Raw genomic sequence first — 15,000 nt, 5'->3', positions numbered from 1 at the left:
ATGAACCGCCTATTCTGGTATCCGATAACATGTCATAGTATGAATAATATTCTTAATGTGTTAATAAAGTTCGTATAACCTATTTTGGTACTATAAAAACACTAAGACCTATCACGATATTAATGACAAATACAAATTCATTATGAAATACAAAGCAACGTACCTGATAATTCTTATTCTCGGTCTCATTGTGAACTCTAAAATCTGCCCTTAGCCAGATATTCTTAACAGACGTGTCCATTTCCTTAATAAGAGTCAAGCCATCCTCGTAATAACTATACCGCCTGGCGACAAGAAATAACAATACATGTAAACAAGCTCTCATCCTGAGAACAGCAGAACATCTTAAAAATATCACATGATCTCTTCATTTCATAATCTACCAGTTCCGTCGATGAATAAAACCAACCTGTACACTTTGATGGTTCCTGGATTTGGTCCTCTTACTTGATACCAGAACCTGAATGAGCATTTTGCAGATGTTCCCCGAATGACCGGGGAGTGAAGCTGCGCTATCAGCTCTGTCGATTCCTTTGTAGGGAGGCCATTGAATACCATGTAGTGTCCTAAAACGAGAGGAAGAAGGAAACACATGAAATCTCCTCTTGCAAATTCATCAAAACTAGCATCAGCCAATTCCGAAGGTCAGACTCACCATCACTCGTGGAGTGGGTATGATCCCCATCCGGCAGAGTACCCAGCGGGTCTGCTGAAGCCTTCAGGAGTATCCAATTCGCATTATCAACGATCTCTTCCGTCCACGGAGAGCAGAGTCCATGTTCGAAGTCACAGCGGTACTTATACGATGTACAAAGAGACCCGAGTTCGTCAGAGAGGTCAAGGCAATCGTCGCTGTAGTCACATATGAGGCCGTCGTCGATGCAGGCGCCCGTGTTGCACTCATACCGGGACAGCTCGGAACACGACAAGCCTGGGGAGGGACCGAAGTACTTTTGAATTTTTTCTAAGTGCAAATAAAGAATAGTGTTTTTAATATCGTTAAAAGACACTATTAAAACCGTTATCGATGTGGGAGAATCGGTTAAGAATATAGACCTAGAGCAGATGAATTCAAATCTGCGACGAAACGTTAGATGATGCAGTTTTTTTTTTAATATTACCAACGTTTTCGTAGGGAATGAAAACATATCTGAAAACAGTTCTAATGACCGCCCTATCGAAATGAAAGTAACCCACTCTCATTTGTTCAAACATTTGCAAAATAATAATTCAGGGAAAAACTAATACATTTAATGAAAATGAAGCACTTTCTTCAGTTTCTGACATATTATTCGTGCATATCATTATGCATAACAACCAAACCTATCAAAAATCTAAACTACCACTAAGCTATTCATGATTTATTTTATTCTAACCAAACCCCCACCATTTTATACCAAAGACCTACCTGAAGGAGGAGGAACAGGTGGTGCGCAGTCAACGAACTCCACGTCATCCAGTGCCCCCGCCCCCTCGTAGACCTGGCCGCGTTTTGCCGTGATGGCGACTCGCTGGTCCACGACATGGCCGAGAGGCACCTCAACCTGCGAGGGAGAGTGCAAGGAGAGTTACGTGTAAAAAGTAGACGATATCGCTCAGTTATGATGGTGTGTGTGTGTGTGTGTGTGTGTGTGTGTGTGTGTGTGTGTGTGTGTGTGTGTGTGTGTGTGTGTGTGTGTGTGTGTGCGTGAGAGTGCGAGTGAGAATGTGAGTATGCATATTCATATAAATATGTGTGTATATATAATTCAAAGCGTGCCCTGCGAGACACGGTCATGCACCTTTTGTACTTCTCTGTAAAATTCTTTGTCGTCCACTGGACGTAATGAATTTCTCAAATAGAATAAACAAAATTATATCTCTCTCTCTCTCTCTCTCTCTCTCTCTCTCTCTCTCTCTCTCTCTCTCTCTCTCTCTCTCTCTCTCTCTCTCTCTCTCTCTCTCCCTCTCTCACACCCTTCTAGGAGACACTTACCACATTCCAATTCTTTTCATGATTTCCATCCGTCATCCATTTTTCTACGACCTCTTCTGACTCCGACACAAGTGTCACATGGAGAGAGCCAGGCGTGGCACCGTAGAGCCAGTACCATACACGAACACGACATGTGGTGCCAGACTCCCCTATTTTGGGTTTATAGAAATGGTTAGTGGTACTTAGTAATATAAATGAGGCATTTTAGGAACATACGTCTACCCTCAGATTTTTATTCAGCATGCAAATAGGATGAATGATGAATGAACAAACATATGCTTTTAAAAACATATTTCTCAATGAGTTAACAGTATATAGTCTAAATACACCTTAGATTTACACTATAGCATGAGTGTGAGTAGTAAGTCTTTTCATATTCAGACAATCTTATATATAAATAATACAAAAACATACCGTAACACGTGGGGAACGGAATGGAACACGCAAAACCAAACGAAACACAACAAGATAGACCATAAGACGAAAAATGTAAAATAACCACGAATCAGCAACATCTTCTTCGTCATTACCAATGGGGATAGACATAATGAGGTCTGTTGAATCTTCGAAGTTTCCCCTTTCGGCCGAGGTAAACATGTAGTAGCTGTCTGCATCTGCGTGCGTGTGGTCCAGAGGGGGTTGGTAGAGCGCTTGGTCGGAGTTGTTCGCGACTTCTACTCCGCGTAAGAATTCCCAGCTAATGTGAAGGAAGAGGAATGAGAAGGAGAAAGGGAAGAAAGGAAAGAAGAACAAGGAAAATTTAAAGATTTGTTTTTTTTGTTTTGTTTTTACATTCGTTGATTTAATGTCCCGCACCATGTTTTCGTTCGAATGTATATGTATATGTATATATGTGTATATATATATATATATATATATATATGTATATATATATATTCGTGAATAGCTTTTCTTTGAAAGTAAAATTGGAATACTTACGTGAATACAACGTTTCTCTCCGGCGTGTTATGGTCGTTCGATTTCACCTCCCAGTTGCAAATATCTCGACCCTCGAAATTGCACTTTTGAGGAACTGTTGGGTTAAGAAAACAATACATTATAAAATACACACACACACACACTCACACACACACACACACACACACACACACACACACACACACACACACACACACACACACACACACACACACACACACACACACACACACACACATACACACACACACACACATATATATATATATATATATATATATATATATATATATATATAAATATATATATACATATATATATATATATATAAATCATTTATATATAAAATACTCAAACAAAAAGTTAGTATTATCTTGATGAGATGCAATTAAAGTTCGCATACAGTCACTTAGATTCAATTCCATATATGGCGTTGGACGCTTGCAAGTTTGCATTCGATGAAATAGATGACAGTTCATCGAACAGCATAATTATTTACAGCAATTATTTTAATCAAACTGCAATGGAAATAGTTTTCTCTTCCGATTTCGCCAAAAAAATAGGCCGGATACGGAGACGGGGACACATAGGAACATAATTTTACTTGCACCGAACACAAGATTCTAATCGACGCAAAAAAAAAAAAAAAAAAAAAAGAAAAAAAAAATTTAGCAATAGCAACAACAAACAAAACTAAGAAATAATGTTCACGCCGCTCAAGGATTAAAAAAAAAAAAAAAAAAAAAAAAAAAAAAAAAAAAAAAAACACGACAAATATTTCTAACAAACAGACAGACAAAAACAAACAGAAACACCTACCACACCCATCCTCGTCGGAAGTGTCTCCATCCGGGCATTCGACCACGAAGTTGCACCTGCTGGTCAATGGCAGACACGTGCCGCTTTTGCAACGGTACTCACTGGCAGTGCAATTTCGAGGCGGAGGGTTGACGAGGCTGGAAGGGGAGTATCAGCTGTTATCATTGCAATTTTCTTTTCTTCTCAGATCTCATGTTAAGCAAGAGACATTGTTATTTTTTCCCTTTGTACCCTTATTATTATTTTACTTTTTCCTGGATCTTTCATTTCCTTTCTTTAGACTGTCTTTAATATAATTATAATCGCAATCATCATAAACGATCTCTTTATTGTTGTTGTTAATATCATTGTTAGTATAATCAACATTATCATCAACATTATCATTAACATTATCATCTTCATTTCCACCTCATTAATATCATCATTATGATTATCATTATCATTATGATTAGCATTATTATTATCAGTATCATTATAATCATTACCATTACAAAATAAAATCATTACTACACTCAACATTATCACCACAACAATCATTATGACAATCACCCTTATCATAATCCTCAGTACAGCTATACCGCCTATAGCAGCATCAAAACCTCCTCTCATATCTACCCTATTTCTGTCCCCCTTACCTGCACTCCGGCGTAAATACGAAATCGTCAATAGCGATATCCCCGAGCACCTTTTCGCCAACACGCCCTTCGATGATTAACTGGAATTCCTCTCCCACGGAACTTGCATCTACCATAAAGGACACCTTCCGCCACACATTTCCTTGGGAGCCGGTCATGTTCATGAGCAGATTTGTTGCCGAAGAAGCGTCTCTGCGAAGGCAGAAGTGGGTTCGGGAAGTTAGTATGGGATTCTTTGGTTAGTTGGGGTTTAGAGTAATGGAGGAAGAAGAGGAGGAGGAGGAAGAAGAGAAGGAAGAGCAAGAGGAAGAGTAGAGGTAGAGGTAGAGGTAGAGGTAAAGGTAGAGGTAAAGGTAGAGGTAGAGGAGGAGGAGGAGGAGGAGGAGGAAGAAGAAGAAGAGGAGGAGGAGGAGGAGGAGGAGGAGGAGGAGGAGGAGGAGGAGGAGGAGGAGGAGGAGGAGGAGGAGGAGGAGGAGGAGGAGGAAGAGGAGGAGGAGGAGGAGGAAGAGGAGCAGGAGGAGGAAGAGGAGGAGGAGGAGGAGGAGGAGGAGGAGGAAGAGGAGGAGGAGGAGGAGGAAGAGGAGGAGTAGGAGGAGGAGGAGGAGGAAGAGGAGGAGGAGGAAAAGAAGGAGGAGGAAGAGGAGGAGGAGGAGGAGGAGGAAGAGGAGGAGGAAGAGGAGGAGGAAGAGGAGGAGGAGGAGGAGGAAGAGGAGCAGGAGGAGGAAGAGGAGGAGGAGGAGGAGTAGGAGGAGGAGGAGGAGGAAGAGGAGGAAGAGGAGGAGGAGGAGGAGAAGGAAGAGGAGGAAGAGGAGGAGGAGGAAGAGGAGGAAGAGGAGGAGGAGAAGAAGGAGAAGGAGGAGGAGGAGGAGGAAAATGAATTGGAGGAAGAGACACAGGAGAGAAAAGGAGAAGGAGAAGGAGAAGGAGAAGAAGGAAAAGGAGAAAGTGAAACAAATAAAAGAAGGAGAAGGAGGAAGTGAAAAAAATAGAAGAAGAAAAGGAGGAAATGAAAAAAAAAGGAGAAGGAGAAGTAGATAGAGAGTGTAGAGGAGGAATAGGCGGAAGAGTAAAAGTAGAAGAATTAGAAGAAAAATACATACACACACACACACACACACATACACACACATATATATATATATATATATATATATATATATATATATATATATATAAAACGTAGAAAGAACTCCATCAAGCGGAAAAAAACTTACTTCAGTAATATTGAGAGAGATCCCACTTCTTCACCATACATGTGGGTATAGAAAGTGAAGAAACACGTAGATTTAGTTTTCATTGGCTTGGTCTTCAGCCAGGCTACCTTATTATATAGGAATGAGGCATCAAGGTAAAAGTAGTGGCCAGCGTGACTGAATGTTGTATGGTCGAAGTTGGGGCCCATGCCTGTATAAAAAAAAAGAAGAGAAAGAATATTAAAAATAAGGATTACACTAAACATGTAATGCTTTACTTTTCCCAGTAAAGCATTGGTAGCTGAATGTGCCTAAACAATTAACTCACCCAGAACTTCCGTGCTTCCACTCCATAATGTCCAGTCGAAGTCGTCATCAACACCATTCTCCCCTTGTTCAAACCAGTCCTTCCAGCTATTGTCCTCGAGTGTGTATCGTTGGTATTCATTGCACTGTCCCGAAGCCTCGTCTTCACCTTCACCGCAGTCGTCGCTCATATCACACACGTTCTCCAAAGAGACACACACCTGGAAGGAAGGATGTCTGGTAAGGAGAATATTATCCACTTTCGACAAGAGAGAAATGGTAGCTGTCTATTTTGATTTTTACGAAAGTGTAATTCAGAGATAAAGGATTCTGGTAATACTATACCTTTGTGATGGGACAGAGGAAGTTCATATCGCAGTCATCTGGTTGTGGGTCAGGATAGTGGCAGTCATTCTCGAACTTTACTTCATCAATGGCAAACTTCCCATAGTAATCATTGGATGGAATCTTGTACAAGGATACCTGGAATGGTGATTTCTGTCTACCTATACCAACCTCATCAGACAGCCATTCTCCATCTTCATTAGAATTTGAGTTGAAGAAGGTCAAGTTTGTGAAGATTTCTGGCGTAATGTTCAGTCGAAGAACTACATCAGATCCCAAGACTCCATTCATGTAGTACCAATACTTGAATCGACAGGATGGGGCAGAGTTCTGATACCAGTGTGTATGAGTATAACCCTCTTGATCTTTTACATTTTCACTGGTCTTATAAAGGAGAAGGAAATGTCCTGCCTTCAGGTGCGTTGCATCCTCATATGGACCACCATTTTCTGTTCCAAAGGAGCTATCATTAGCTCTTGCTACTACCCAGTTGAGACTATCATTGACAGCTTCCTGCCATCCACACGAATCCACTTCAAAATTGCAGTAAGATGGACACATGACCTCATCACTAGCGTCTTGACAATCATAACGTAAGTCACACACTTTTGTCTTAATTATACATGTCTTGGATTCTACACACAGAAACTCGTCCTCCTGACACTGCCCTGGTGGTAGTGTGGTTATCTGACAATCTGGTGAAAATGAAACGTCATCAATGGCAATGTCTCCAGTGACTGGCTCTCCTACTTTACCCTCAAACATGATCTTGAAATATCGCGCAAAATTAACAGAGACAGCCACCTTTTCCCATAGATATTCCTCAGATCCTGTTGTGTGGAATATTTCTTTCTGTACCTTCTGTGAATTCACAGATGTTTCAACTGCATATACAGTTAAGACGATATTCTGTTGGGCTCTTATCATGTACCAGAACCTGAATTCACACTCGCCTGCTGAAGGATAAAAGGAGGTGCTAGATATTCGGCCATATTTTCCTGTTGAGCCAATGGCACTTTCCAAATACAAGTAATATCCTGTATCATTTCCATATGTGTGATCATAATCTGGGCCTACATCCTCTGCTAATGTATCGCCATTCTTTCGAATCCACTGGAGTTCACTGCTTTCTTGTTCCCACCTGCAGAAGTCCTCTTCAAATGTGCATCTTTCTGGATATTTTTCACATACGAGACCAAGCTCATCTGTTTTATCTCCACAGTCATCACTGAAGTCACAAAGAGCACTGTGATCAATGCAGTTGCCATTTAAGCAACTGAACTCATCAGGTTTGCATATTGTTGGTTCTGGGACAGAACAGTTAATGAAGTGAATGTTATCTATCATTATCAGTCCCTCCTTTTCATAGTTATCTGCCTCAAATTTCAGACTCCAGCCTGCTTCGTGTTCACCTATTCCAATAGTCTGTTCATGCCAGTCTGATCCCATATCACTAAGAACAGACCATATTGTGTACTCATTTCCTAAATTGCTTTTCAGATATACACGTAATGCCGATCCACCGTTCTCTCCTCCCTGTTTGTAATAACGGAAAGACATAACACATGATACATGAGACCGGCCAAGAGGTACACTCACAAGGTCAGCTGATGGTGAAATGCTGCCAAACCTTTCTTCCGCAATCATGACTTGGCCTGCAAGCCCCTCCGTGGGAGATTCTTCTCGGGACCAAAAATATGCACCATGACTCTGATCTTGCCAGCCACAAATGCCATCATCAAAGGTGCACTCGGCACACGTTCTTTCATCTGAGTTATCCATGCATTCATTAATGAAGTTGCAAACACGGTCCATGGGGATACAAGCTCCATTTTCACACTGGTAATCATTGCTGCATGGACCGGACGTAGTTGTGGTGACAACAGGTGGTCCTGTGGGCAGATAATCCCCTTTACCACAGGTCTCACTGAAAGAGATATCATCAATGGCTATCACAGATCGTTGCTCTGCTGTATAATCTAGAGTGGCAGCTTTGATGACATACTGGACAGGGTTATCCATTATGTAATGAGGTGGCACATACACTTCTGCTCTCTCCCAGTAAGGACCCACGGCCCCTTTTATTGTCAAATGAGCAGTAAGTGGCCCATTGACTGTACTCCTTGTAGATATAACTAGACTGTCCACTGCAGGTCCATCAATATAGTAGAAGAAACGCAATATGCATGGAGGAGCATTAGGCTGATTTCTCTCCCATTTTATGACAGGACTTACAAGAGAGCCAGCTGTTGCATTTATATTACTCTGTGTACTTTCAATGTAAAGGTAAGTTCCCATAGCTGTATTAGTTGTATGATCCCGTGGTGGAATAATATCCTGAGTGTCTGGAGATCCAAGCAGCCAGTTGTTCTCATTTTCAGTGAACCACTCACAGAGATTACCATCTTCAAAGTCACATCTGGCATAAAATTTATAGCAATCTGCTAACTCGGTGTCCTCATCGGAGTAATCTCCACAGTCATCAACAAAGTCACATCTCTCAAACATTGATACACAGGCCATATTGATACATCCATAGTCTGTACATTCCCCAGGATCCTGTGGTGTAGGAAGGAAGCAGTTTTCAAACAAAATATCATCAACAGCTATATAACCACCCACTTCTAGATTACGACCTCCTTCAAACATTACATGGAATTCCTTTGATATTCTTCCAATATATGCTATACCTTCCTTCCACTCATCACCCTGATTTCCAGTAAACTTTACCACTTCTACAGTTATGTCATCAACTTGGTATACCACTCTCAATGTCCCGATATTATTTGCAGTTGATCCATACACAATATAGTAAAAACGCATGCGGCAGTATGCTGCAGAATTTCGCAGCGTTGGACTCTGAAGGATGGCTTGGTCTCCCTCTCGGGACTCGACTGTTATTGGGACAACTGCCATGTAGTGTCCTTCAGGTGTAAGTAATGTATGGTCTAATGGAGGTCCGAAGGGATTATCCATCATGCCTGAGAGCTGTTGCCATATGAACACTGAATGATCTTCATTGATGGTTTTCCACTGGCAGTGTTCTTGGTCAGCACCCTTTTGTTCAAATGTGCAGTTGTATCCACAGAAACGCTCATCTTGTGCAAGGCTACAGTCCTGTATGAAATTACACATTTGTTCCTCATGTATACACAGGTTGTCACATTTTGTCACACAGTCTGGTTGTGACGAATTTGAACAAAGTCCACTTTCCACTTTAACATCATCCAATGCAATTACTCCGACTTCTCCATGGTCTGAGGTAGCACTCAATCTTAAGCCATATCTCTCGTATTTGCTTATATTGACTTGCACAAATGTCCAGTCTGCCATCAAAGTACCACTGTGAGTCCATACATCTGTAAGTTGGGTATCATATGCATTTCTAATACTAAGAATTAGACTTGGTGACCCTGAACTTTGAATGTGATACCAGAAACTAACACATCGATCTTCTGCTTCCATAATGTTAGATTCCAAGACTCCTTTAGTTATATTGTTCTTATTTACTGCACTATATGTATCAACAAAGGCATAACTTCCATAAGGAGATCCTAGTGTAACATCTACTGGTGGAGCATTTACATTTGTGAGTTGATCACCACTTCCAAGCATCCAGTCAAAGTCATCTTCTGGAATATTTTTCCACATGCATAGATCTTCTTCAAAATTGCACTCACTCATTGGCTCACATGTTAGGCGTGGCTGTATATCATCTAAGCCTATTATGTATTGCCCACCTCTTACAGTGCCTTCAAAGGCAAGAGAGTAAGGTTTGGGAAGTGCCACAGGCAAAACATAGTGGTTCCAGCTGCGTCCAAGGATATCTCCAATGTAGAGTAGAGGTTCAGGATTGATATTCCCATCCAAGCGAGTGTAAACTGTCAGAGTTGATGCATCATATCCCTCATAGCCATCCAGATATACCCAGAACTCAACACATCTATATTTAGGATCGAACTCATTAGTGAATATCATAGATGTTCCTGGATCTGTAAGCCTGATGTAGTGGCCTCCAGCCTCTTGAGTGGAGTGATCTGAGCTTGGGACATTTAAGTCCTCATCTAAACTTGCTGTTACTAGATCCCAGTCAGTTTCATCTTCTAGTGACTGCTCGAAATGGCACATACCATTCTCAAAGTCACAGAGTCCACTGCTCTTACATGGACTGAAATCAAACAGTATATCATCAATAGCAATATTGCCGCGCCCTGCATTCTTAACATGTGCTTCTAATATCATCTTGCCACTGTCACCATTAGAAAACTGGACTTTACCTTGAATCCATTCACGGCTTTGCTCACCAGACCTTTCCCACAGCGCTTTGCTGTGATTACTGTCTGTCTCCATTTTCACTGTTAATTTCCCAACTTCAAATCCATGCATGTGATACCAGAAAGATAAACATGCAGCACTAGTACCAACATTGAAGTCAGGACTGATCAATCGACCAATTTCATTTGAATATTCATTGGGGAAAGCATAGATGTAATGACCGTCCTTTGCCATGGTAGTATGGTCACTGTCTGGCCCTGTCTCCACACCATCAGGTGGTGTCCCTTGCCAGTGCCTCCAGTCAAATCCATCATCTTTATCTTGCTCCCAGTAACAGATGGGGCTGTCTTTTTTCTCAAAATCGCAGTCATATACCGTCGGCAGATGAGTGGGTTCAGGTGTAGTTAAAGGTGGGGGAAGAGTGATAACCTGACAGTTCTCAGTAAATGCAATATCATCAATTGCAACTGCATCATATTCAGAGAATGTTATATCTTCATCAACAAGGATAAGTAATGCTACTTCATAGGTGTCTGATATTATGTCTGTTATTATAACTGCTTCTTCCCACAGATATTCTAAGGAAGAATTATAAACCTGCAACAGAGGGTCTCCATCACCTTGCCCTACTAAATTAACACTGAGGGTTGCATCAACTATGTGTTGCATTGAGTACCACAGAGTTATGCACTTGAGTTTTGCAGGGACTGTACCACTAAACAGCTTGGCAGAGTCTCCTTTCTTCTTACCTTCAAGCTTAGCAAGCATGTAATGACCTGTCTCATAATTAATTGTGTGATCCACCAGAGGTCCTGTGCCTTCTATGCCTGTAGCTCTTATCCAGTCAAATGAGTCATCACCAGTGTCTTCATTGTACCAGTCACAGAGATCATATTCAAAATCGCATACGTGTCTTCTAGGACAAGTGCCAGGGACGAATTCAATATCATCCAAAGCAATACTACTCATATTGTTTGTTCCTGTGATACCTTCAAACCTTACCACAAATTTCTGCAGGTCTGGAAGAGTTACCATACCAAGGCTCCACATCTCAAACGTGTTAGATCCATGAGACCAAACAGGAATAAACTTATCTGATATTAATGGGTCTTTCAAGGCCACTGCCAAATCTCCAACCTTTTCTCCTAGCAAATGATACCAGAACCTAAGGCACTGAACACCCACAGACTCGTATAAGGGAGACTCCAGGAATCCCCTTTTTTCAGGCTTTGCTTTTATTTTCAGGTAAGCATAATATCCCATTTCTGTATTAGTAGAGTGATCTACAGGAGGGTTTTCAGTCACATTATGCTTGCCCCGGTCCCTCTTCCAAACTGTGGTGCCTCCTTCACCCTGTTTCCATTGACAAAAGTCCTCCTCAAAGTCACATAAAGCTTGGGTCAGCTTCGAAGTCATTTTTATGTCATCTATCGCCACTAATCCAAGACCTGCCTCCTCCCACTCTGCCTCAATGATAATGGTGTAGTCATCATTTGGCTCAAGACTTTTTTCAAATAACATCCATCGATCTTCTTGAGAATCCTTAAGCTCAAACAGAGTTTCATTTTGTTTTGTATTTTGCAGCATCTGTATAATTCTGAATATTCCAACATTTTCGCCATAGAAGTAGTACCACAGAGAGAAGACGTTCTTAGAATCATGTGGCTCAGACTGGGCTGTACTCAACATTCTTGCCTTATCACCTTTGTTTGCCGGAGTCACAAAGTCCACGTACATGTACTTGCCCTCACCTGTAGTGTGGTCGCCAAGTTGACCGTGGTATATGTCACTCATTTTCCACTCCCGCTCTGCAGAGTGATCTTGCCTCCAGTTACAATCTTCAGGTTCTTCAAAATCACAGTCCAGTCCCAGAAGAAGCTCATTACAATTGAAGAAATCAATATCATCAACAGCAAGAGCTGAGTGAGAGGCAGCCCAGTCACTACTCTGGTCAAAGACTGGAGTTGCAGCCAACTTGAAGTAAGCTTTTCTTGGTGTAAGTCTGGCCGGTGCAATGACTTCATACCATAGTTCCTCCTCTACTGAGTATGTTGAGTTATAGAGTAGATGATCAATGTCCTCATAATCATTGTGATAATACAGAGCGAGGTGTGCATTCAAGCCATTCTTGACGTACACCCAAAAATGCAATTCACAGTAGTATCCTGTTGTGTGTTGTACTGGTGGGCTCACCATGACTGCTGTCTTACCCTCTATACCTTCTGCACCCTCAACATACACATAATGTCCTTCGGGCACTCCATAAGTATGATCTAGATGTGGGTGTTCATATGCGCTTATTGACTTAGCAACAATCCGTTTCCACTGGAAGAGGCCTTCACTAACGTCTGACCAGTCACACATGCCATTTTCGAAATCACACTCACCGCAATTCTCTTCATCAGCTTTATTACTGCAATCTGCTTTCCAATCACATCTATTTGCATTGGGGATGCACTCATCCTTTGTCCTGCAATAGAATTCATCATCACTACAGGGATTATATGGAGGCATTGGAGTGGATCCTATAGGGAGAGTATTATTGACTTGCGTGCAGACTTGTGTGAATGAGAGATCATCAATAGCAATATCAGTAAATTCGAGATTGCTAGTAACTCCTTCAATGATAAACTGGAATGGCTTGTCCTCACTGACTGAAGCCTGCACAACTGCACGATCCCAAAACTGTCCTTGTTCCCCTGTCCTCCTGAAAGCCAGAATCTTCTCTCCATTCGATTCCGTTGCGATGTAGACATTCAACTCCTGTACATGTTCTCCATACATGTAGTAATGGAATCGAAGTTTGCAGTCGACCGAATCGTCTCCTTCCACAGTCAAAACAGGGCTAAGTAGCCAAGCACGGTATGTTTTCGTGTCCTTCTCTTCCTCTGCATTAAGGGAGGAAGGATTTGTGATGTACATGTAGTGGCCAACTGAGAGTCGAGTTGTGTGGTCGACGGGAGGGCCTGTCAGGAAAGTTCTACTGCCAGCAGGTGTCAGACCACTCCCATACTGCCAGTCTGAAAGTTAAAGTACAGTCATGGTATACTTAGTTCACAAGAAAACCATTGTTTCCACGGTTAGTTATTGGAGTGAAAGTGATAAAGCTTTACATGGCAACTGCTAAAATACAAACTGTGAATAAACAGATATTAAAATGTGCTTCAGTATGTGTTAGAAATATGATGATTTACTCCATTTATAACATTAACTTGATGTTAATTATTCATTATTATATCTTCAGTTAATGTGAACATCCCTCATACATGATCTATACCCTAATGTATACTAAAATTCAGTTTTTACCAATGTCATCGTTTTCAGGTTCTTGAGTCCAAAGACACAGTTGATCTTCCTCAAAGTCACAGATATTCGGGTATGCACCACAATTCTGTTCATCACTGAGGTCACCGCAGTCGTTCGTATTATCACACATGAGGTCCGGTTCAATACACAATCCTGTGAAGAGATGCTCATTATGAGATACCATAGTATTTTTGGAAGTATTGCATAATATACTTCACTGATGATGTAATATTTGTCTAACAAAAATGGATTGACAATGACATTTTACTTATTGGCATTTCTAAAATAGGAGTGTTCATCAGATGATAACGAAGAAATTATAGATGCAAGACTGCATTTCTCAGATTAACGACAGTACATATTACATAATATTTCGGAAATGCTGTACAGGTGGGTGATTATATAAGTAATTATTTCCAGTTGACATCAAATCATGTTCTTCAACAGATACTTGGAATGAAAAAGATGTTTCATAAAACATTATCAGTCTTTTATGTATGATTAATATATATATATATATATATATATATATATGTATGTATGTATGTATATGTGTGTGTGTGTGTATACATGTATACATGTATACATGTATGTATTTATATACCTGTCCAGGAACATTTCAATTGGTAAGGAAGACAGTCGGAGGAGGACACAGGCAAGGCACAGCCAGTGAATGTGATGTCATCAAGGGTCAGGTCAGCCGGGCCATTGTCGTTCTGACCTTCGATCTGCACGGTGAATTCCCCCTGCCAGTCTGACCATAAGAAAATATGGTATCTTTAGAATTCTTATGACTTAATTTATATTATCTTCACTATACAGACCGGAGAAGTGCTCTCAACTTTGCGACTATCTATAGGGGAATAATTATTTTCAAACCCGGTAATTGGAAAAGCCATTAGTATTATTTGATGAATATATGGGATTTATTTGTCCTAAAATCACTTTCGTTAAAAGAGTCGCAAGAGTTTATCCATATTATTACCTGGTTATAAATCGGCATTGAAAATCAAAAGGAAAAGACTTTACCCATGAGCCTGGCCGATGCAAACATCCAGTCTCTGTTCTTGCTATCGATGAGGAAGAATACTGGAGAGGACTGGCCATCTTTATTAACGCTCACGGTAAGATGCACGTGGCGACCAGACTCGATTACGGAGTTCTCTCTAAACCTGTAATCAAAACCACATTTTATTTCAGCCTCTGC

The 15,000-nt window shown here is 41.0% G+C and overlaps 1 protein-coding gene across 1 annotated transcript in view; it reads right to left on the bottom strand.

Moving 5' to 3' along the window:
* The window catches only part of LOC125036444 (MAM and LDL-receptor class A domain-containing protein 1-like), a 26,652-nt gene that overhangs the window by 9,055 nt on the left and 2,597 nt on the right, over positions 1-15,000 (bottom strand). The window contains exons 4-18 of the mRNA XM_047629037.1: positions 14,823-14,965; positions 14,398-14,547; positions 13,794-13,946; positions 6,213-13,507; positions 5,890-6,088; positions 5,583-5,772; positions 4,369-4,560; positions 3,734-3,870; positions 2,915-3,008; positions 2,506-2,672; positions 1,976-2,124; positions 1,409-1,544; positions 656-931; positions 410-566; positions 164-284 (exon numbers count right to left, since the gene is read on the bottom strand). Of these exons, the coding sequence (XP_047484993.1) occupies positions 164-284; positions 410-566; positions 656-931; positions 1,409-1,544; positions 1,976-2,124; positions 2,506-2,672; positions 2,915-3,008; positions 3,734-3,870; positions 4,369-4,560; positions 5,583-5,772; positions 5,890-6,088; positions 6,213-13,507; positions 13,794-13,946; positions 14,398-14,547; positions 14,823-14,965 (9,559 nt within the window). The remainder of the gene's footprint in view (positions 1-163; positions 285-409; positions 567-655; positions 932-1,408; positions 1,545-1,975; positions 2,125-2,505; positions 2,673-2,914; positions 3,009-3,733; positions 3,871-4,368; positions 4,561-5,582; positions 5,773-5,889; positions 6,089-6,212; positions 13,508-13,793; positions 13,947-14,397; positions 14,548-14,822; positions 14,966-15,000) is intronic.

Source organism: Penaeus chinensis, chromosome 21 (genome assembly GCF_019202785.1).
Source record: "Penaeus chinensis breed Huanghai No. 1 chromosome 21, ASM1920278v2, whole genome shotgun sequence".
Lineage (NCBI taxonomy): Eukaryota > Metazoa > Arthropoda > Malacostraca > Decapoda > Penaeidae > Penaeus > Penaeus chinensis.
This window is presented reverse-complemented; position numbering and strand designations above follow the sequence as displayed.